The sequence below is a fragment of the Rhinolophus sinicus genome, chromosome 1 (genome assembly GCF_057876585.1).
Source record: "Rhinolophus sinicus isolate RSI-liver-muscle chromosome 1, RSI-T2T, whole genome shotgun sequence".
In the NCBI taxonomy this organism is placed as follows: Eukaryota; Metazoa; Chordata; class Mammalia; order Chiroptera; family Rhinolophidae; genus Rhinolophus; species Rhinolophus sinicus.
The window spans coordinates 119,187,069-119,209,726 of NC_142501.1; the positions used below are offsets into that span (position 1 = coordinate 119,187,069).

The 22,658-nt window shown below is 36.3% G+C and overlaps 1 protein-coding gene across 1 annotated transcript in view; it reads left to right on the forward strand.

The window, feature by feature from the left end:
- Positions 1-21,066, forward strand: part of TMEM236 (transmembrane protein 236) — a 33,824-nt gene extending 12,758 nt beyond the window's left edge. The window contains exons 3-4 of the mRNA XM_019752069.3: positions 3,168-3,309; positions 18,033-21,066. Coding sequence (XP_019607628.3) covers positions 3,168-3,309; positions 18,033-18,616 — 726 coding nt within the window. The 3' untranslated portion in view covers positions 18,617-21,066. The remainder of the gene's footprint in view (positions 1-3,167; positions 3,310-18,032) is intronic.
- The last annotated feature ends 1,592 nt before the right edge of the window (positions 21,067-22,658 follow it).

Here is a 22,658-nt window from a genome sequence, read left to right on the forward strand (position 1 = left end):
ATTAAAAAAAAAAAATTACTGGGTGGCCAGATGGCTCAGTTGGTTAGAACTAGAGCTCTTAACAAGAGGGTTGCCAGTTCGATTCCCACATGGGCCAGTGACCTGCGCCCTCCACAACTAGATTGAAGGACAATGACTTGGAGCTGATGGACCCTGGAAAAGCACACTGTTCCCCAATATTCTCCAATTTTAAAAAAAATTATATATATATATATATATATATAAATTACTTCTGTGTTTGTGTGTGTGACAGGAATGTTATTTCAAAATAATTTTTAAGAGCAAGGAATTTGAAAGTAGGTCCTATATTTGTTTCTTCTAACCTGTCTTTCATGATTGTATTCAGTTCTAAATGGAATAGAACAATATTCCAGTGCATAACCACCACTGATGCTCTAAGACCTTTGATAATATATCCACTGACAAATACTTTGCACATGATACTTCTTTGAAAATAACTTTATGTTTTGACTAAATGCAGCTTCAAAAGGGCTCTAATGGACAGGAGTCTGCAGGACAGGAATATTATAGGCAGAACTTCCAGGCTGTAAGAATTTATTATCCAAGAAGTTCAAAGAAGAATGCCCTCCTAATCTTATCAATTTGCAAGCTGCTGTGAAAGATATAATTTTCACTTCCCCAAAGTGCACAACTTAAATTACTTTGTGATATTTCATTCATATGTTGAGCAGATGATAAGCGTGGTGAGAGAGGTAAGTATGGGGGGTAATTTTTCACTGAAGTGTAACACACAAACAGAAAAGTACACACAACATAAATATACAATATTAACGGGATAACATGAATCAAAACCCTGTGTAAACACTACCCAGTTCAAAAAAATAAAACTTTGCCAGCTGCCTAAAAGCCATCCCATGTTCCTTGAAATGAATCTTTCCCTCCACCCCAAAGGTAGTGTGCCACCTTAACTTCTAATCCACAGATTAGTCTGATTTTAAATATTTTATAAAGGGAAATCAACTGATGTATATTATTTGTCAATCATCTACCATCTATCTAATTTACATCTGGCTTCTTTTATTCAAAAGTGTAGTCCATTCCTGTTTTTGTGTCTAACTGTAGCCTATTGATTTTCATTCCTGTGGAGTCATTTCATAAATATATCACAATTCATGGATCAGTTCTACCCTTGATGGCCATTTCAGTTGTTTCCAGTTTTGCCTGCCATACATAATGCTGCTGTGGACATCCTTTCATTTGTCTTTCGGTGCACATGGGCAAGCATTTCAGTTGGTGAAATATGCAGGAGTAGAACTGATGGGTCATAAGATACCCATCAGTTCCATTGTAAAGGACAATGCTGGTTTTCCAAAGAGATTAGACCAGTTTAGACCTCCACTAGCAGAGAGGGGGCATTTCTGTTGCTCCACACACTTACCAGCACTTGCATTTTAAGTCTTTTTATTTTAGCCATTCTGATGGGTATATTCTTGAATCTCATTGTAGTTTTGCATTTTCCCAATCACTCATGAGACTGAGCATTTTTTTTTTTTTCTTGCCCATTTTTTCCATTGTGTTGCTTATCTTTTAAAAATAGATTTGGATGAATTACATATTCAGATTTCAAGCCCTTTGTGGGTTATGTGTATCACAAATATCTTCCTATTCTGTGACTTAATACTCTTAAAGGTTTCTTTCGATAGAGAGAAGTTCTTAATTTAAAAATAGTCCAATTTATCAATTTATTTCCTTTATGGATAGTGCTTTTAGTAACTTATTTGAGAAGATTTTGTCATATTGTAAATCTGAAAACTGAGATCCTGAAGATATTCTCCTATATTATATTTTGGGCCCTGTATTGTTCTACCATTCTCTTTACAATCCAACTGGAGCTAATTTTTGTACGTGTTATGCCATAGGAGGCAAGTTCTATTTTTCCTGAAGAATATCCCATGGACTGAGCACCATTTATTAAAAAGTCTGTTTTTCCACATTTCTCTGTGGTGCTACCTTTATCATAAATCAGATAAGTATATATATATATATATATGTATATATATATATACACATATACATATATATATGTGTATATATATATATATATATATATATATATATATATATATATATGGTGTATAAGTTAGGTACATATATCTAATATGTGTGTGTGTGTGTGTGTGTGTGTGTGTGTGTGTGTGTGGTCTATTTCTGAGTTTTCTGTTCAGTCCCATTACCTACTTTTCTATTCCTGTGCCAACACCACATTGTCTTAATTCTTGTGGTTTTATAAATGCTCTTTATATCCAGAGGAATAAATCTTAATAATTTTTTTGTTTTCTTCTGGTGTCTTGCCCTTTGTATTTCCATGTAAATTTTAGAATCAGCTTGTTATTTTCTAGGAAAACTTTGATTTTTGATTGAGGTTGCATTGAATTATATCATGGTTTTTGTTTGTTTGTTTGTTTTTTGTAATCTCATTTTCTCTTTGTTATTGGCATGTAGAAATAATTTCTCCATTTGGGGGGATTTTCTTCATATACAATTGTATAGTCTATTAATGATGAAGTTTTGTTTTTCTGTCTTGCCAATGTTTATACTGTTTCTTCTTTCTCTTGTCTATTACACTGGCTAGGACCTCTAGTGCAATGCTGAATAAAAGTGGTCATGGTGGCATTGTCTTGTTCTTGATCTCAGAGGAAAAACTCTCAACATATCACCATTAATATGATGCTCGCCATAGGTTTTTTTTCTTTCTTTTTTTTTTTTTTTTTTTTTTTGTAGATACCTTAATCAGATGAAGCAAGTGCCCCAAAGTCTAGCTGGGGCTCTACCTTCTTGGAATTTCCTAAACTCCAATACTTGTCCCTGTAGCTTTTTGAGCTAGGACTCCAGAAGCTCTGCTTAGCAGCAGGGTTGGAAGAAATTGCCTATTCCACCTCTACCAGAAGCCTGCTATTACATTTTACATGCATTTACTAAGCTGTTTCTTGAACTGAAAGTTCTTCTGTTGATATGAATCCTTATTACATCTTTAGAAATGGTTCAAAATCTTAGGGGGTTGAATACTTGAGAAGCTGAAAACCAAGCTTCTAGTCTTTTAATAAATGTATTTATAATTAATTTAGTACTGTTTTCAGATGATTAAAATAATTTTAAATAATGAAAGCACAAAGATTTAATACTTCTAAATGGTTTTCTGAAAACAGGTTCAAAAGAATGTTAATGGTTCTGCTGTTGTCTTACCTGATACCTTACCTGATGTGCCAGTGTCTCTGGTTCTGACTTCTTTGATCGTGGTTGATATTATTGAAAAACTCAGGACATATTCTCTTAGAGGGAAGCAAAAGAGTAAGTATTTTTTTAATGTAAAATTTTTTAAAGTTAGATATATCATTCACCTCTCTCCCACCTTGTTATCTATTGACATGTTTAATGATAACTTTTCTCAGGGTTAACATTACAGATAGAAGAGTACAAATGAATATAATTTTACAAATGAATAATAATCGGAATGTAATTTTTTAAAAACCTACTTTGATAGCTAGACAGTTATTCTTATTTCTTATTTGCATTTTGACAGCACTGATAAATGAATAAAGTTACCAAATATTTAGTATCAAAAATGTAATGTTTACTCTAGCAAGAAAATTATCTACGTAATTTATTTTTAGGAATTCTCTTAAAACCTGAAGTTTAGATGAATATATAAAGAGTTTAGTTTGGATACCTTTGATACAGGAATTAATAGGACTACTGCACTTATGTCCTAGGGAATTGTTTTTAACAGTGGATTATCAGAAAGCTAAAATTCACACTATAAAAACCAGTATTTGCCACATTCTCTAAAGGAATCAGTCAAAATTAAATATGGGTTGGCCTTTTTTTAGGAAAAAAAAGTATTTTGTTTATTGAATATTCTGTTTGGTGAGTCCTAAATTCTCTTGACTTTGTTTCATGGGGTAGTAGCTGTGTTTAATTCACAGTATTTGTAGGCTGCAATTATTGCATGGCTAAGATTTTTGCATTTGAAATGGGTAGGTTTTATTTAATCACTTCCTGATGGGCTGGACAGGGTAAATTGAGTGACTCATCAGAGAATGCTTTGGAGTAATAGGCATGACTACTACAGCCGGGAAGGAAAAGACCAGACAATCATTTTATGGGTTATGAGCCACCATTCTTCTTGTCACTCTTGCTTCTCAAATTGGCAGCAAAACTGAATTGGAGGCTGACACTCCAGGAAATCTGACACTCTTGACCTTTATATTTTGCACTTTGTCTTGGGTAGGAGGTGATGAACTATTATGTTTAACATGACACAGGTGACAAGGTAGATAAGATGGCAGTCAGTGGCCATGGGTTGAGGAAAAGGTATCAAGTTACATCTGCCCTCCAGAGTCACGTACATTTGTTTTAAACTGAGGAGATTTGGGAGTCGCCAAACTCTTTGCTACTTCTTCAGACTCCTTAACCACGTAAACCTATTTTGAGATCAAACTGTTTTTAATGTTTCTGTTCTCTCCATGTGAATGGGAACGTTTCTGTTCAAGTTTTTAGTGAAAGATCTCTTTTTTTAAAAATGCACATGTATATTTTTGAGAATATTTTATTGGCATTTTATATTTTAAATGATGAGTTGGATTTTTAAAGGGGAATTTTCCCTGTATTCAGAAGTGATGATGATACTGAGACTCAAAATAAGAAAACTCCAGAGAAGAAGTGAGTCTTGGGGAGAAGACGCGAGGACAACTTATACAACTGCCTCTTGTTCATTGAAGAGCCTCCCTCTGGAGCTCTTCTCTGTCCAAACTTAGGAGGGTTCATATTTTCAATTCTCCACAATTTAATAAAATCACCCTTTAATGAACCAGCATTCCCTCAAAATGCCTTTGTAAACATTAATTACATGTACCTTTAATTCCTTTTTGTTTTTTGATTTTTTTGTACACTTAACTTTTTATGCAAACTTTGAACTTGAATAGTCTCGAATACTTATTTTAACATGCATACTAGTGAAATAAATTGTGCGAATTTTGAATCCACGGGGAATTCTCATTTATCCTCTGGAACTTATATCAATACACAAGTTCATAAACATGTAAATTATAATATATGAATCTGAACATAAGGAAGTATGCTATAAATATGGTTTCACTGCATGTAGGATTTCAGAATCAAAGAGGTAGGGAAGGGTGGGTGGCAAACAACATTCAGAATAAGATGGCTCCCTTTAGCCAATGTTGGGAAAGGGAATATATTCTGTTCTGTGCTCTCTCCAGATAGTTTGAAATGCATTTACGTCTGTTGTCTTGCAGCAGTTTTGATGTTATACTAGATGAAACTAAGATAATCTACAATGCTTGGATTTCTGGATGCTCTTGTACTATCCCAACCACCTCAATTCCAAGCTACCAACGTTCGCTCCTTGTGTAGCTTTTCCTTTTCTAATTTTTAAAATAGAAGTTATTCTATATACGAAATATGCTTATGCTTAGAGCAATCTTCACTGATCCAAGGAATCCCTTCTGCTAACTTCCAATTACCAGTTGAAATACCTCAGTATCACGTGATTACTATGTCATAACGTCCAAGTGCCTCATTGCTCAGAGCCTGGGCCTCACGTGGGAATGTTTCCTGCTGCATAGACCTCTGAGGCGTGGCAGAATCACACATGTACCTACGGTAGTACTTAATACAGTAGATCCTCGAATAATGTCGTGTCATTCACCATAAAATTGGTTTCCTTACACGTTATTTCACTTACAGTCATGGAATAATGACATTGAGTAAGGACTTCATTGTAATGTCCAGACCCAGGCAAGTGAACAAATAACAAGAATCCAATATATAGACCATATGTCCCCAGGTCTTACTAGTAAGTGTACAAATGAGCATACCTGAACATTTCCATCTGAATTTTGCTAGTTCACTCTCAACCTGCCAGTGACTAGACCTCCATTTCTCTTCCTCTGCCATCTTGTTTCCGCTCCCATTTTCAAACCAGACCGGAAGTGTCTCCTGTGGTCTCATCTGTTGTCCACACTGTTGGCTACCCCATTTTTCCTGCTTTCTTCTCGGTCGTCATTCTCGTGCACAAAGAATTTGGTGTGCTATTTTCCTTCCACTCCTGCTCTGCTCTGTGCTCCAAACACTCTCAGTACTGCTGAGACTCGCCTCTGGCATGTTTGCTCGATGTTCTGCTGGTGCTTTGCACTGACTTCCTTTTGTCTGCCAGTTGGAATAATGGCTTCCTTCCACTGAGTTCTACTTTTCTAGAGAGGCCCCAAACAGTGTAATGGAATAGCTATTTTAATGAGGAAACATAAGCCTTTATCCCCAGAATGTTTATGTACCAGTAGATGGGCTGGGCTTTAATGATTCCAAATAATAGCCATTCTACTCAGCTGGAAACCACCATTTCCCTCCTATTACTGGATCTTGTGGCTTCTTTTGAGGTAGCTTTATTCCACATAGTTTGTCCTTATTTATATCATCTAAACCCCAAAGCATGGTCACTGTTAGATTTCCTTTCCTGCCCCAACCTAGATTCCTTAACCCCCATATGAACCAGTGAATATAAACATACATAAAGAAGTCCACAGTTAGGGCGCAAATTTTCAGTCCTACCTGCAGGACTCATTTGAATAGCATGAGTTCTGCTCCGATACCTTGTTATTACTGGTATAACAGAGTGTAATAGTTAAAGTACTTTGGGGCCACAGAGAAAGGAAAACTTCATCTTATCTAAGGTGTTAGGTGTACATGAAATAAATAGGCATGCTTGGGTAGTAAGAATAATTTCAGTTGGATGTCACACCCTGAGTCCACAAACCTATTGCTGGAATGGAAGTTGTTTTCTTAACACCAACTACTGTTTGTTTTCAAATTGTCAATTTGGAAGCCTACAAAGCTACTGCAGGAGCTAATCTAAAAATTTCTGGATGTCCCAATTCCTACTGATACCAGATCAACACATTTTTTGTTTGTTTAGGAGTTAGTATGTTATGAAAGATCTCATTTGAAAAAGTGGTACTTCTGCTAATGTCTGAAAACCATTCATCTAGGCCCTCATTTAGAGTCATAACTATCTATTTCTAAGGCAGGACTGTCACTCAGGTGGTGGCCAATTCTCAACCTCTCCAGCCCTGACTCCTTGGGAATAATGACCCTGCACCATCTAGAGACAAAGTGTACCCTCGCCCAAAGTCTTGTGACTGCTGCTGCTATGGGATATAATGCAATACAGTACAATACAATGCAATACAGTACAATACAATGCAATACCATACAGTACAGTGCAGTGTAATGCAGTGCAATGCAATGCAACGCAACACAATACAACACAACACAATACAATGCAATACCACACCCTATCCCACTCTGCCCTCCGTCCCTCACACCCCACCGCACAATACAGTTTCTCAGGTTTGTAGCCCAACACATACAAAAACAACAACAGGTAACTTTTTAAACATTCCATTTTGAATTGTTTTATTTCTAATGTTTTCTGTTTTTCCAAAATAATACATATTCATTTAAAAAGGCTGTCAAATAGACATCAGTCAAAAAGAAGAAAATGGAAATCAACCATACTCCTATACTCTAGAGATTTGTAACTGATAGCATCTTGATGAACATCTTTCATTTAAGAAAACCTATTTTATCACTTCCTTTTTTCTTAACTATATCTTGTGAGTATCGTTCTTATTATTCCATCTTTTTCTGCTGTGTCATTCTTATTGGTTGCATAATATTATATTATATTAATGAACTATGATTTATTAGCTAATAATACAGTTGGTACATGGATGGTGCAGGTGGTCTGTTCAGGGGAGCCTGTGCTGTGTATGAGAGTCAGAAGCCACTCTGCGAGGTGACTAGCCAAGCAGAGGCTGGGGACAGAGAGAGTTATGTTAGCAGTTATGCCACTGGACGACAGCCGAATGATATCAGGATGATGACCACAGAGTGTCCTCAGAAGACCCTGAGCATCTGTACATGCCTGGACTCCATGGAGACAGTGCTTGCCAGAAGAAAGGGACTATTATGGATTGGCTGCACATGCAGACATGTACAGGGAGGGTCGTGGGGGGTTGTACAAAGAGGGTAGCAAGATAGTTTGGCTACATTCGGGATAGCTGCACAGTCAGAGATGACTAGAGGTGAGATCAACAGGCTATTTGAGTAGAAAACATCAGAGCTCTGCAGAGGAGTTGGTTTCCACTATCACATCAGTAAGAGGTGCCAGATATGATGTTGGCAGTGTAAGGTTTTCAAATAAATCTGCTAGCAATGGCCCTAGTCCAGTTCCTTCTGTGTAGTCTCTTTAATATCCAGTGACTTGGACCAAATACTGCTGGCCCTGAATAGCATAGATGATTGTTTCTTTAGGGTAAATGCCTAGATGTACAATTTCTGGCTCAAAGTATCTGCAAAGTTTTCATGTTTTTTTGATATGTGTCGATCAATCAGTGACTCCCGCTAAAGAATGCCCTAATTTACCCTCTAAACAGCAGTGTAAGAAAACACCTGTTTCTCCTCAACCTTGTAACATTAGACAATTTATTCCTTTTCATTTTTGCCAACTTCCTAGGCAAAAATAGTGTCTTATTGTTTTAATAATTTGCTTAAAGAAGTGGCTGTACTGAACATTTTCTCATAGGCTTATTGGCTATTTGTAGATTTTAAAAATCATATAGATATGTCCTTGATCTGTTTTTCTGTTGACATGTCCATTCTTTTCTTTTAACTACCGATTCATGAGTTCTGTAAATAGTAAGGATGTTAAGCTTTGTCTGTCATAAATGTATCATATATTTCTGAGTTATTTGCCCTTTTAATTTCACTATAGTGATTTTTTATAGGAGATTTTAAAATTTTGATATAACACAATCTATCAATATTTTCTTTATGCACTCTGTCTTTGGTGTTATACTTAAAAAGTCTTTTTTTTTTCACTTCAAGACAATATATTTACCAATTGTTTTCTCAAAAAAATTTACATTTAAATGTTTAGTGAAGAAATTGGATTTTCTGTAGGGTACAAACTTGTTAATTTACAGGAAACTAGTAAATATGATAATCAGTATATTTATTTACTTGGTCTGGCAAAGCTTTTAGACCCCTCCTCTACTCTTATTTTTGTCAATTTCTCCTGATATTTCCAACATATGAAAAGCACTTAATAGAGTGCTTTAAAAATATCAGTGCCAATCATTACCACACCAGATAATTGAATCAGAATCTCTGGCGATGGGACTTGTACATGTAGATTTTTAAAAAGAAAACCTCATTGAGTCCTTATTTATATCCCCAATTAAGAGCAGTGGTTCTCACTTTTGGCTGTACAGATAGAATCACCGAAGGGGCTTTAAAATGTTTGACTCCCAGACTGCACCCCCAGATAATTAAATCATAATTTTGGGTGGATGGATGGGATCCAGGCACTAGTAATGTTTAAAGCCGCCCAGGTGATTCACACTTGTAAAATGTGATTGAAATGGATGGGTAGAAAGAAAGCAAGGGCAATTTACACGTGAAAATGCCCCGTGTCTTTGTGAATTAGGAAGCCACGTTATCTGCTGAGACCAATGGTGGTGAAGGAAAGAGAGAGATTCTGTAACAGAATGGGCAAGGTTTGGAGTCCTCGCTGTGGGGAGTAGAAACAGTGGGTCAAAGCCATGGAGAAGCTTAGGGTACAGCCCAGGATGGAAATGAGGAATTTGTCTTGGGTCCGATCAAGATTATGTGATTTTTCTTCAGTGATACTCAGAAATTTGGGTATTGACTATAGCACTGATCCAGGCTGAGAGTTTTGGGAGCAGGAATTGGAAGAAAAGGATCTGTTATTTCTTCTTCTTATTGACTTACCACACATAATTTCTTAAAATGAATGGGAATGATGATTTTTATTGAATGTCTAAGCTATTTCCAGTGAATCACGGGCCACCTGTTATCATATATGCAGAGGGCTCTTACCCACACGTACCCACTAGAACCACCAGAGGGGTCTTTTCAGAGTAGAGAAGCAGAACTCTACCTCCTGATCAGTATATCAGAGGACAGCTGTACCTCAGCATACGTGATTATGTCTTCATGTTAGATGCCTAGATGGGCAATTTCTGGCTCAAAGTGTATGCAAGATTGCACGGAAGGGAGAAGGGAAAAGAAAAAAGGACGCTGGGGTGGCCGGTTAGCTCAGTTGGTTAGAATGTGGTGCTGGTTGTCAATTCGATCCTGCATGGGCATCTGTGAGCTGCGCCCTCCTTAAAAAAACAGAAAAAAGAAAAAGGGACGCTGAAGAAAATGAATGGCATTTTGAGTTCCCCTTTGTTTCTTTTTAAGAAAAAGCTTATTATACAATATGAGCCCAGTGTGTGACCTGGGTCTCCATAATATGTTTTGCAATGTGTTTAGAGAGCATGTATGAGGAACAGTGTGTGTGGAGCCCCCCAAGGAGGGGGGAGTATTTCCTTTCATACCCTCCCTTTGCTGTTTAGAAGAGGGAAGTGTCAGGAAACGATGTCAGTTTAGGATTTTTTTTCTCTTCTCAAGAAATAAGCAGCCATTTACCAGCGTGGGGTGAGAGAAGGCTAGGATTTCTGATTTGCACCTTGTAATGAAGCAGAACTGTCAGGATTAGGTCAGTGTGGAGTGGGCCAGAAACTATATTGCTGTGACCCCACAAGACAGAGGACCTCCCGAGTTATCGAATCATGAAGCAGGGCTCCCTTTGATTAGGGCAGCTTCACATGATTTTAACAATGTGGCGCTTAATTGTCAATTTTTTCCTACATGGGAAAAATTATGAACAATTTTAGTATATAAAGTGAGATTCTTGAGAGTAGCAAGAGATTTTCAAAATAAATATTTCAGAGACTGATAGGAGTAAGGGAACATTAAAAAAAATGCAACATGCATTACTTTATAATATCAAGCCTTGTTCTCCATACCAATATTAACCAACAAAAGTTTATGGCCCCAGTTTGAAATTAAGGGCATAGGTCATTGATTTTCTTTCTTTTTTTTTTTTTTTTTTTAATTAAAATTTATTGGGGTGACAATGGTTCATAAAATTACATAGGTTTCAAGTGTACAATTCTGTAATACTTCATCTACATATATCACATTGTGTGCTTACCACCCAGAGTCAGTTCTCCTTCCATCACCATATATTTGACCCCCTTTACCCTCTTCTACCACCCCTCCCCCCTTACGCTCTGGTAACCACTAAACTATTGCCTGTGTCTGTGAGTTTTTGTTTCTTTATTTGTTTGTCTTGTTCCTTTGTTGCTTTAAGTTTTACATGGTTTTCAGTATCTAGATTTTCTTGTCTAGGACAGAAGAGAGTGAAATCGGTTGGTGAGCTGTTGGTCTGTCCAATGTACAGACATTGTTGGTCTATTTTTTGTTTGTTAGTTTTAAGTGGTGTGTATGTTAACAGTGGGGTCCTATGTATAGGAACATCACTCTGCTTCCACATGCTATAATATGTTAGAACCCCAAACCCCTCTATTTCTGGGTGTGATGGGGTTTTCAAAGGTTGCTTCCTAAGACTCACAAATGCCTTCTTCTGGAAATCACACATGGGCACTTTTGTCCCCTGACTGGTGACTCCTGACACTGCCAGTGTCTGGGAAGCCTTTGACATGCCTTGAATCACGGCTGCTGCTATTGGTGCCATCTCCTGTCGATGTTGCCCAAGCCCTGCTGGGCTATGCCAGTGCCACTCCACACTGGCGTGCTCTGCTGGGCCCAAAGCCATGTGACGTCTTTTCTTACCAGGGAGCTACGCAGGTCCCCAGGCTGCCCTGCCAGGAGCTCCTCATGTCTTCTGGGGCTTGTTAGCCCAGTCAGTCCTGTGGGCTTGCTTAAAGGGCCCTAGGACCTGGGACAAAGGACTGTCTGAGTAGTAGTCTCTGTCAGGACTCCAGAGCCCTGCTTCCTGTTGACTTGGGGGTTGGGGGTGTGTGGAAATGGGGGTGGGGTGTGGTTATTCGGCCTGGTTTTTATGCTTTAGCTTACTTCCCTCCTTGCAGATATTCCCCCGGGATGCCCATTGCTCACTCATGCCACGAGACTCTAGAACAGACATTCCTCCCTTCTTTCATTCAGCAAATCTTCATGGGGAGTCTGTTCCATGCCAGCACTGGGCTCCATGCTGGAGGTACCATGACAACAGGCAGAGCCTCCCTTTCATGGAGCTCACGGTCCAGTGGGCAGAACAGCATGTCAATAAACGACACTAACAAATATGTGTAATTGAAGCTGAGGGAAGTGCTCTAACGGTAGCTTATCAGCTCACTCCTGTGTGTGTCCGTTTTTTTGTCACCCAGCTGGAGTTCATGCTGGGGTTCCTAGCTCTCGTCTGTATCCAAGCACTAACTAGCAGAGACACTTCAAACCATTTCAAAATCTAGAATTATTTATATTTGGAAATAAGACAACTATACACTTTTCAACATTTTCCCTTACAATTTATGTTCTATTTAAATATATTCACTATTATATATATTATTTATATATGTAATCTATTATATCAATATGTATTGTATTGCATATTATCTAGTATTATATTAATCATACATAATAATATTGTGTATGTATAATCATATTGATACATAATTAATATAATTATTAGTTATTATGTTATGTATTTTTATATTTCCAGATATAAATATATAAAATAAATTTTCTATTTGTATGTTGTAAATTAAATCACATTCTCTAGTCTAAGCTAGGTTGTAAGGCCAGACTATTCCTCTCAACTAGGGAGTAAGGCCAGACTATTCCAAATGAAAAGCTGAAGATTAGAAAATGTAGATTAGAAAGTTTTCTCAGACAGTCTTCAAAAATGGAATATTTTAAAATCAATAATATTATCAGTTTTTAGCCATTTGTTCAGTGTTTGATGAGTCTACAATGTCACATTGCCTAAACTCCAGAAAGAATACATTTATTTATTTTCAGATTTAGGCAATGCCAGGCAGGGAACTGAAACTGAATCTTAGGGCTTTTGAATTTACCAGATATCAATATAAGACAGTTCTTAAAGTTGCCACAACTATGTTCCAGCTGGAAATGTACCTCCTGGGCTCTTCCAGAGCTGATGATAGGGTAAATATTTGTCTTGAAGTCCTTAGTAGTATTATTTATCCCGACTTGGTGAAAACACGCATGCAGTTTGGAGCACAGGCAGCAGTGTGCTGCTCAGTGTTTCAACAAGTGTCTCTCTAGAGGAGCAAAAACCCTCATTTGTAGAACTTGCCACTTTTTCTGACGTGAGTTCTCTTACCATGACCAGTTTCAAGCTACCAAGGTGACGTCATTAAACACATGGGACTGGGAAGAGATGCACATGGTAGGCTCTTGTTGGCTGGTGCAAGCTGTCTCTGCCCACACAGGGCATATCTGCATGGAAGCATTTTTCTTTGTGGTGTGAACAGGCAAATACGAGAATTCAACTCATGACTTTCATAAGGCTCTGTAGTGTGTGACACTGTTTCTCAAACTTTTTGACCTCCCCAGATGTATGGGATACTGGGTAACAGAGTAATTGTAACCCAAGTTTAACAAGCTAATCACCCTTACTGGTGACTGCATTCTGGTATTTTCTATTCTATTCGAATTCATTTAAAACAGTAAATTGTTGGGGCGGCCGGATGGCTCAGTTGGTTAGAGCGTGAGCTCTTAACAACAAGTTTGCCAGTTCAATTCCTGCATGGGATGGTGGGCTGCGCCCCCGCAACTAAAGATTGAAGATGGCAACTGGACTTGGAGCTGAGCTGTGCCCTCCACAATTAGATTGAATGATAACAACTTAGAGATGATGGGCCCTGGAAAAACACACTGTTCCCTAATATTCCCCAATAAAAAAAATCAAAACTCAAAAGCCCAGTAAATTATTTAGTGATTTATACTTTTTATGTATATAACATACATATGGCTGTTTCTATGTGTCGGACACTATTTTAAATGCTTTACAAATATTGACTGCATCCATCATCATAACTATCCTGTGAAGTAAGAGCAGTACTCTGCCTTTATTACTTGGTGGCGACATTATTTGCCTTCCAGACCTCAGATATGCTCGTCAAAGGAAGCAAACTCTACATAGCACAGTGATTTTTAATCAATGGATAGTGTCAGAATAGCACGTTTATAATTTGCCCTGGTGTATATTTTAAGATATTACATTTTCCTCTTATTCTTTAAGAGTAGTATAACTAAAAGTGTTTTGTGTGCTTAATATATTTTTTGAAAAAATTTAATAAGGCTTAATTTTCTTTCCCAGATTTTTTTTTCTAGAATGCTCCAAGTCATTAGCATGTCAATTTCTCTGGAACATTTTTCTCTCTGGGAAAATGGATTTTGGGGGCTGTTCATTAAGACTAGCCAGACTTTTTCTGAATATTATAATTTGATCTTCTAGTTGATGTTAAATGAGTAACAATTTCATTTCTCATCGGTCTCAAGAGCCTCTTTGCTGATGTCTCCATGACCTCTCTGTCTCCGGTGCCTTCCATTCTCCTCATCTTCAGCAGCTTTTCAGGGAACTCAGAATAAAGTCCAAAACCTTTACCATGGCCCATAAGGTTCTACATAATCTGACCGTGCCACAGTATGGTCTAGAGGTTAAGGGTTTGAAGTTCATGTTCTGACCTCTTTGCTAGCTGTGTGACGATGACCTAATTCATTCTTACTTATTCTTCATGTCGCTGCTTAATTGTCTCTTCTCAGATGAGCCTTCCAGACCCCCTGTCTAATTCAGACCCTCTGTAATAATCTCTCATCACAGAATTTACCTTCCTTTTAAAGCCCTGCCACGTTTACTCTTCTATATTTATCAGTGTGATACCAGGAGAGAGTGGTGAAGGCGGAGACCCTTCCCACATTATTTGCTATATCATTCTCAATGCCCAGCTGAAGCTTGGTCCAACACTCTAAAATTTGTCTGCTCATATCAGTTGGGAGCCTAAATACTACATTTTTAGTATCAGCTTCATTCCTGTCTTGTTTTCAGGTGCCTTTCCTTGTGATTCTTCATTTTCTGTCTTTTTATTTAAATAACTTTTTTTGCTTTTCCTTTTTGAAGGCGGAATACATGCTCACTCTAGAAAATTCCTCACTACTGATTTGTCATGTTGTACTTACGTTTTCCCTGTAAGCTATCTAAAACTTATGGGGAACAAGTTAGAGATAAAAATACATTAATATACAAAATAACAAAGTAAAATAGGTATGTATTACCTACTTAAACACTTATCAAAATTACATTTCCTTAATTATTTAGCTTGCACAGTGAACACAAAATGTTGTTTTGGCAACTGGCTTCAGATGTGGGGAACTACACAGTGCAGCTGCTATTTTTACTTTTTATAGGGCAACGTGAACTGCTAAGGAAGTGACAAGATCTCTTTCTTCATGCTTATATCTTTTATGGGTTTTGTGCAAATAAACATTGTTTTACCCAAATAGAACACTAACAGCTAACAACAATAACAAAAAGAATTCCAGCTGTAAGTGGAAATTTTAAAAATAATTTAGAGGGAAGCTAATCATGGATCCAAAGGGAATAGTATTAAGTACATGAAAGGTTACATTGCTTGGGGATAAATTTGCTGATCCATTCTAATGACCAAACGATTTTTTTTTCTTTCTTCTAAAAATTAGATTTATTGGGGTGACATGGGTTAATAAGATTGTATAAGTTCCAGGTGTACAATTCTGTATTACATCATCTATAAATCCCATTGTGTGTTCACCACCCAGTATCAGTTCTCTTTTGATCACATATATTTGACTCTCTTTACTCTTTTCAACTTCCCCTCATCCTTCCCCTCTGGTAACCACCATACTGTTGTCTGTGTCTATGAGTTTTTTTTCTTTCTTTGTTTGTTTTAACTATTTCTTGACTTCTTCAACTTTACTTGCCCTCTGAGAGACCTGCAGAGCTTTCCAGTTGATAGTTCTAGTGCTTCTCACTTGGAAAAAGGACAGCAGAGTCCCTGGACCCCCAAACCTAAACTAGTCTCTATTAAACTGTGGAGAGGTTATGAAGCTCCCAGCTCTGATTTCACCAAATACACATGGACTGTTACCTTGCATTTCATTAAAAATGAACTCTAGCGAAGAATGTATTGTACATCCCACAGCTCTTATCTATAGATGTTAAGATTCTTACTGACTGTTTAAAAGTGTTAATGTGTCACTTCTTAGATTGCCACTTCCTGGCATTGCAACAATGCTGATTGGGCAGTTATCTTCAGCAGCCTAAATTATGCGCTGTGTTCTTCATGATGAAAAAGGAATTTGGATTTTCATTCTAACAGCGTTATCTACTAGGAGAGGTGAAAGAGAGTTTTCTAGGACATGCATACTCTAAAAAACATATTTTTATATTGATTTTTTTTTGTAAAATGGGAGATATAATTGATGCCAGTGAGCATCTGGGATGATTTTATGCTTATTAAAATAATAGTAATTAGTATGTAATTTTCTCTCTTACTTGAGTATTGTTTATTAAAATGATACTCATTCATGGCACTCTGATATTAAAGGTTGATAAAGAAGTTTCTAAGGGTCATGGGTCCTTCCATTTGCTTATGAATGATTCATATTGAAGTAAGTAATATTTCATCAAGATTTTAGAGTATGTTTTTAGTTTATTAATATACTCCACTCACACTTAAATTTTTAAAGTAGAAATTAAATTGTATAAACATAAAACTGAGATTTGTCCTCTAAATATCTATTTATAGTAATCAAACATTTTATTAGTCATTAATCATAATAATTTATTTATTTTAAAATAAATAAATTCAGCTCAATATTGTTCAACACATTTTTATTGCTTTTTGTGTCTTTAAGTTTTCCAGTTGTTCAATCTAATGACTCTCTTTAAATTTTGTCTTATCAGGTTATAAACCAGGTCAGCATGTTTACTAAGTAGACTTTGTCAAGGCCTGATAAATTCCTAGCAATAAAAATGGTGCTTAAGTGGATAAATGTTTGAAAAATAATGTGCTATACCTTTTTCATGTATAAAAACCATACCATCAAAATTGTTAGTAAGTCTTGAGATTTGCAGATCTCTCATAATCCCCCAACCTCGACACCCACGTGTGCACAGACACACACACACACACACACACACACACACACACACACACACACATAATGTGAAGTTGATGAGAAAATGCTCTGTTCATTCAGATGACTGGTAGGTTGACCAAGCATAGCCTTGTGGCTACAAATACGTTGCTTTAGTCTAACCAATTGCAGTGACCAGTTCAACAACTTTGGGGAAAGAACAACTTTAAAATATTGGCTTCTGAGTGTCACCCATCACTAAGAAGTTAAATAGATTCCCTCTTAGCACCACACTCCAAGTTGGAGAATTGGATTGTAGTGATTTCTTTGGGCCTCTGGTAAAAGTCACAAGATTGGATCATTGTACTTTCATTTGACTATTGGACTAGATTCATTTGATTTTATGACATTTGTATGCTTTAAAATCAGAACGTGACATATTGCTTCTAGATGAGTAATATGTCAGCACGTGACATATTGCTTCTAGATGAGCCATAAAGTTAAGAGATTGTACTGGGGTCAAACCAGTCTGGGTGTGAATTCCAGCTCTGCCCAGTGCTGTGTATTTGAATTTGGGTGTCATTTTGCCTCTTGGGCACCAGTTTCCATATTTATAAAATGGGATTATTTCTCAACTTTTTCTGAGGATTAAATGAAATAATGTATGAAAGTGCTCAGCCCAATAACCAATAGTGGCTATTACTATGAAATGGTAAAAATGATTTAGGATTGAAAATACGAAGACATAAAGAACCTTCTCTGACTCTGTTTTTTGTTGTTGTGGTTGTTTTTTTTTTCAATTTGCTATGCATCGTTATCTTGATGTTCCATGTGTAAAACAGACCTTAAATAAGAAAACGCTTACAATGTTATTTTTTAATTTTAAACTTAAATGAAATTTTAAAAATATAAAAATTAAAATTTTTTTCAATTTAAATAAAATTTTAAAAATTTAATTTAAATAAGTCAATTTATTGCAGGTAATGAAGATAGGCACATCCGTATCACCACTTTGCCACAAATAAAAACTGTGACAGATCAAGGGAGGGAAAATGAAGGAAACTCTGCTACTCCCCAGCCAGCCATCAGGACGGGGGCATCACAGCCACCAGTAGCCACTACACAGAGCCCTGCTCCGGAGCTGGCAGGACCCCAGGAACCCTCCTTCCAGTTGGGAATCCTGAGAATGATGTCCCAGCGGGACGTTCGTGCGGAGATCTTCCTGTGGAGCTTTCTGCTGTGGTCTGACACCATAGAAATGGTTCGTGTGGCTGGCCACCAAGCCGTGTACAGGTCAGGCTGGCTCTACCCAGTCTACATATTCAGTTTTATTTCTCTCCTCCGAATTATATTCACTCCCCAGAACCCTCTTCTGAATTCCCTGGGCATCCTGCTCCAGGATTTACCCTTTATTTTTGTTCGACTTAGTTTAATTATTGCCTTGGGAACTATCACACCCATATTGGGCCTTTGTAAAAATGTGCTGGTGACTCTCTCTTATGTTTACTTCAATCACTTAACCAGATACAGGATTTTCTCTACCTTTGAATTGTCTTCATTTTAAAAAGAAAATGTAATATTGTGAAACTTCTTTATTATGCGTGTGTACACATTTGTAATCTTTTATTTTTTTGAGGCATAGGTTTTTGCACTACATAAAGAAATGAAGACTAAATTGTAGAGACTAAACTATTTTTAATACCTGTAGCAGCAGTTTTTTTTTAATGTGTATAAATGGTGCTAAATTTAAGCAAAGCTGTATTCTTATAAATGGCTCCCCTGTATCTCTAAAAAGTAGTAATGGTTAGTTTTAGATAGTTACGTGTACTGTACCATTCTTAAACCACTCTTCAATAAAGCCTATAAAAAAATGAGGACATGTTTTCACCACCAACTCCAAGAATGAGATTTTTATCATTTATATTAAATTAAATCATAGTGTATTAAATTAAGAAGTATTATAAGAATTAAAGAGTTTAAATTAATATTTAGGAAATACATCTGGATTGTTTTTTTGGATTATACTTTTAAAAAAATCTGAATTATAGTTTTAGCATCTCCTTCTAACATGGAATTCTGATCTTCATTCCACTGTGGTAAGTGACTTTTATGTGATTGATGGATTTCAGCATAAAAAGCCATTCAGTTTAACAGATACGTGTCTCAGTTTAAGGCTTAGCTAGGACTGAAGTAGTAACATGAAGATTGTCTAATATAATGAAGTCAAGGAACATCAGTAATCCCTAGATAAAATTTTATAATAGGGAGCCATAAATTGAAGATGTAGATTTCACAGTGAAAGAATATTTTGTGGAATTTGATACCATCATAAAAATAATTACATACAAACTCTGTTTAAAATTAGAAGTTCAGCTTAGAAATATAACAGCAAATGCACTAATGTCTTATGTGATCAGATGTAATGAATATCTTGATGTTAAATAATTAGATACGTAATTATGTAATTAGCCTTCACTATGTTCGAACACTCTCGGATATTCATAGCAGGGCTTCTTCATTTTATATAAATTTCCGATGAGAATGATTTGTGAGAGACTTATGTGTGCAGAGTCATATTTAACAGTGCCAGCCTCTTCACTGATCTGTGGGAAAAAATAGCTTCAGAGTAGATAACTGAACTTGCTTGCCATCCTACTCTCCATCAACCCCCCCTCCCCCACACTTGCTCCCTGTGCTTTATGGTTTTTCCCTCACACTGTCGGAGATGGTCTGTTATTAAAAGCTTAGCTTCTGGCTTTATGACTACGGGCAAGTTCTTTGACCAGTGTAAGCCGATTTCCACATCTAAAAGACGAGCATAATAATAGTACATTAATAGGCTTAAATGGTCCTTTAATAGGGTTGAGAGGATTAAATGAGGGAGGGAATATTCTCATCACATTGTCTGGCAAACAATAATGACTCGATAAATGCTAAGCTATTTTAATTGTACCATATCAAAGAAACAAGTAGCTAAATGCATTGTTTTAATTTTCCTGTTTTACTCTCTTCTGTGTCCCTGTTTACCTTCTAGGAATAAAATAATATCTAAAATCTTAACTTTACCTCAAACTATAATATTTCATCAAGTAGTATTATGTTCAGAAGTGAGAAATCTACTGAATATACAGATTAAAGTTGATGTGAGTATTCTTTCATCAGGCATTTGAGTGTCCCACTTATAAGTTCTCATAGAACCCTAATTATAGCACTTTATTAAGACTTTCATTATGTCTTTATTTTTCTGAGTTCCTCATTAATCTTTAAATTATTTAAAGGAAGGACTGAGGGTATCTTGTTTAACAATGTACCTTTATCTACATCCAACAATAATTTATAACACTTATAACTCTGAAAAATTTTAATGCACTTAATTTATTTTAAATTGTGACATGATAATCTTTTTATTAATATCCTAAAACCGAGTCGTTTATTTGTAATATTCCTAAATGTGAAAATATATTACATAAATTTATATTTATCTTTATATCGAAATATATAGAGTGAACAGTGCTCAGATAAACTGAAAAGTATTACTTATTGTGAGGTTAGACTGCATTTGTATCTCATATTTGAATATGGATGTGCCTGATATTTGGGGAAGTTGCAACACTTTATAGAAATAATGAAGGCATGTGCAATAGATTACATGTAGGAAAAAAATTCTTCTGTACCTAATTTAATTTAATATTTTATTTTAAGAGTATATACATGTTTATAAAGTTCCAGTGTATGGTATGTACTAGAAATTGCAGCTAATTATGCTAATTAAACATTGATAATTCTATACTGTGTGATGAAAAGTTATGTTATTAACATTATGTTATAATTCTCATAGCGTTAATGGTTGTTGGTACTAAGGCCCATATAGCTTTTGTGTGCTTATAAAAAGTTTTCTGCTGTATGAAAGGATACATGCAACAGTAGCAGGCTTATGGTATTTTATTCCAAGTGAAATTTGGAGCCCAGCTGATAATTATGTCTTATTTAATGTCAGCCTCAAATAAAGTTAATTGTAGGAAAGATACATTTTCAAAAGTTCATTTACGATCAGACTATTATTGCAAAGTAATATTTTTTTTTATCAACTTCTAAAATACGTTTAATAGACTAATGCCTTTTTCTTCTAAACGTTAATATTTGAAATTAAAATGTGTGAATGTTAACAGTCTTGTTTTTCTTATTATGGCCCCATTTCACTGAATGACAATTGTAAATAGTCATAAGGAAAGAAAGAAAGAAAGAGGAAACAGTTTGTCAGATACTATGTGCCAGGCAGTATGTGTTTGCCTAACGAATGATAATCTTGTACAGCGGAACTTTCAGCAGGACTTTACTTCGTGAATGTATCGATAGTGTTTGCTCTTTATAAACATTAAAAATATATTGAATTAAATTTATTAAAAGAACAACACACTACTTAGACGCTATAGTACTTAAAACAGCTACTTGAACTCCACAGAGAAAGATGTAGTAAATAACAATGAAAAAAAATATTAAGTTTATATACAGCTGAATCCATTTTATTTTACAAACTGGTTATTTTTTCTTGTTAAAAAAATGCTGTGTTGAAGTGTATCTTTTGTTGTGATGCCTTTATCACTATGGCAAGATGTGTTTACTCACTTTACAGCTCCTGGCTGTGAGTCCTTCAACCAGCTTCCTGGGTCTTCAGTAATCTGGTTGAAACACACAAACTGCAGAATCAAGAGGTGAACAAACAGAGAAACACAAAGACATGCACACTTGCACACACAGAAATATCCAAAACCAAACCCACCTGCATTAGAAAGGTGTTTCAGTGCCTCACGAAGAAGTCAATGCAAGAGCTCTAGCGACATCGTGCTGCTCCCTATATTTATCACGACTGCCATCGATGATCGTGGTAGCCTAAGGGAAGGGCACCCCTTCAGGGTGAGCAGTGTGCAACCTGCACACCTTTATGCAGTGGCCCTGAGAAAACGAAACCAAAGTACCTGTGGTTAATAGTTTTACTAACACCTAAGATTTGTAAATAATGGTTTACAAGAGCTTTTATATATACTCCCATATTTATTCTGAAGGTTTTTTAAAACATTGCATCCTTTCATTCATTCAACAAATTTGAGAACCTATTATATGGTTTTTATGATTAAGTAACCCACACAAAGAAGGTTTGGTAAAACTGAAAATTACTTTAGTGACTAGTTTAGGCTACTTCTGGTTTTCAGTTTTGCATACAAGGAGCTTGGAAGTTGCCACTCTGTCCTAACAACAAATAAAAAGCTAAACAGACTGAAAAATCAACTTTTCTGGGATTCATAAGAAAGGCAAGGACATAGGGAAAACTGCTGCCCCAAAGATTGGAGATACAGGTGAATACAGAGAGTCACAACTTCCAGGAGCAGAGACCAGCTGGAACCAGCACACAGATAGGAAAAACCTCAACTGTAGCTAATGAATTGCTAGAGGCTCTGTTAAAAACTCCAGAGGGAGCCAGTCATAGGGATCCCCCACAATATTGTGAGATCTCCATAAAGAAAGGAAGAGAATCAGAAAATGAATAAGTGAAGGTAAAATAAACCCTTTTTCTTATTCTTAATTAATCTAACAGATAACAGTTCATT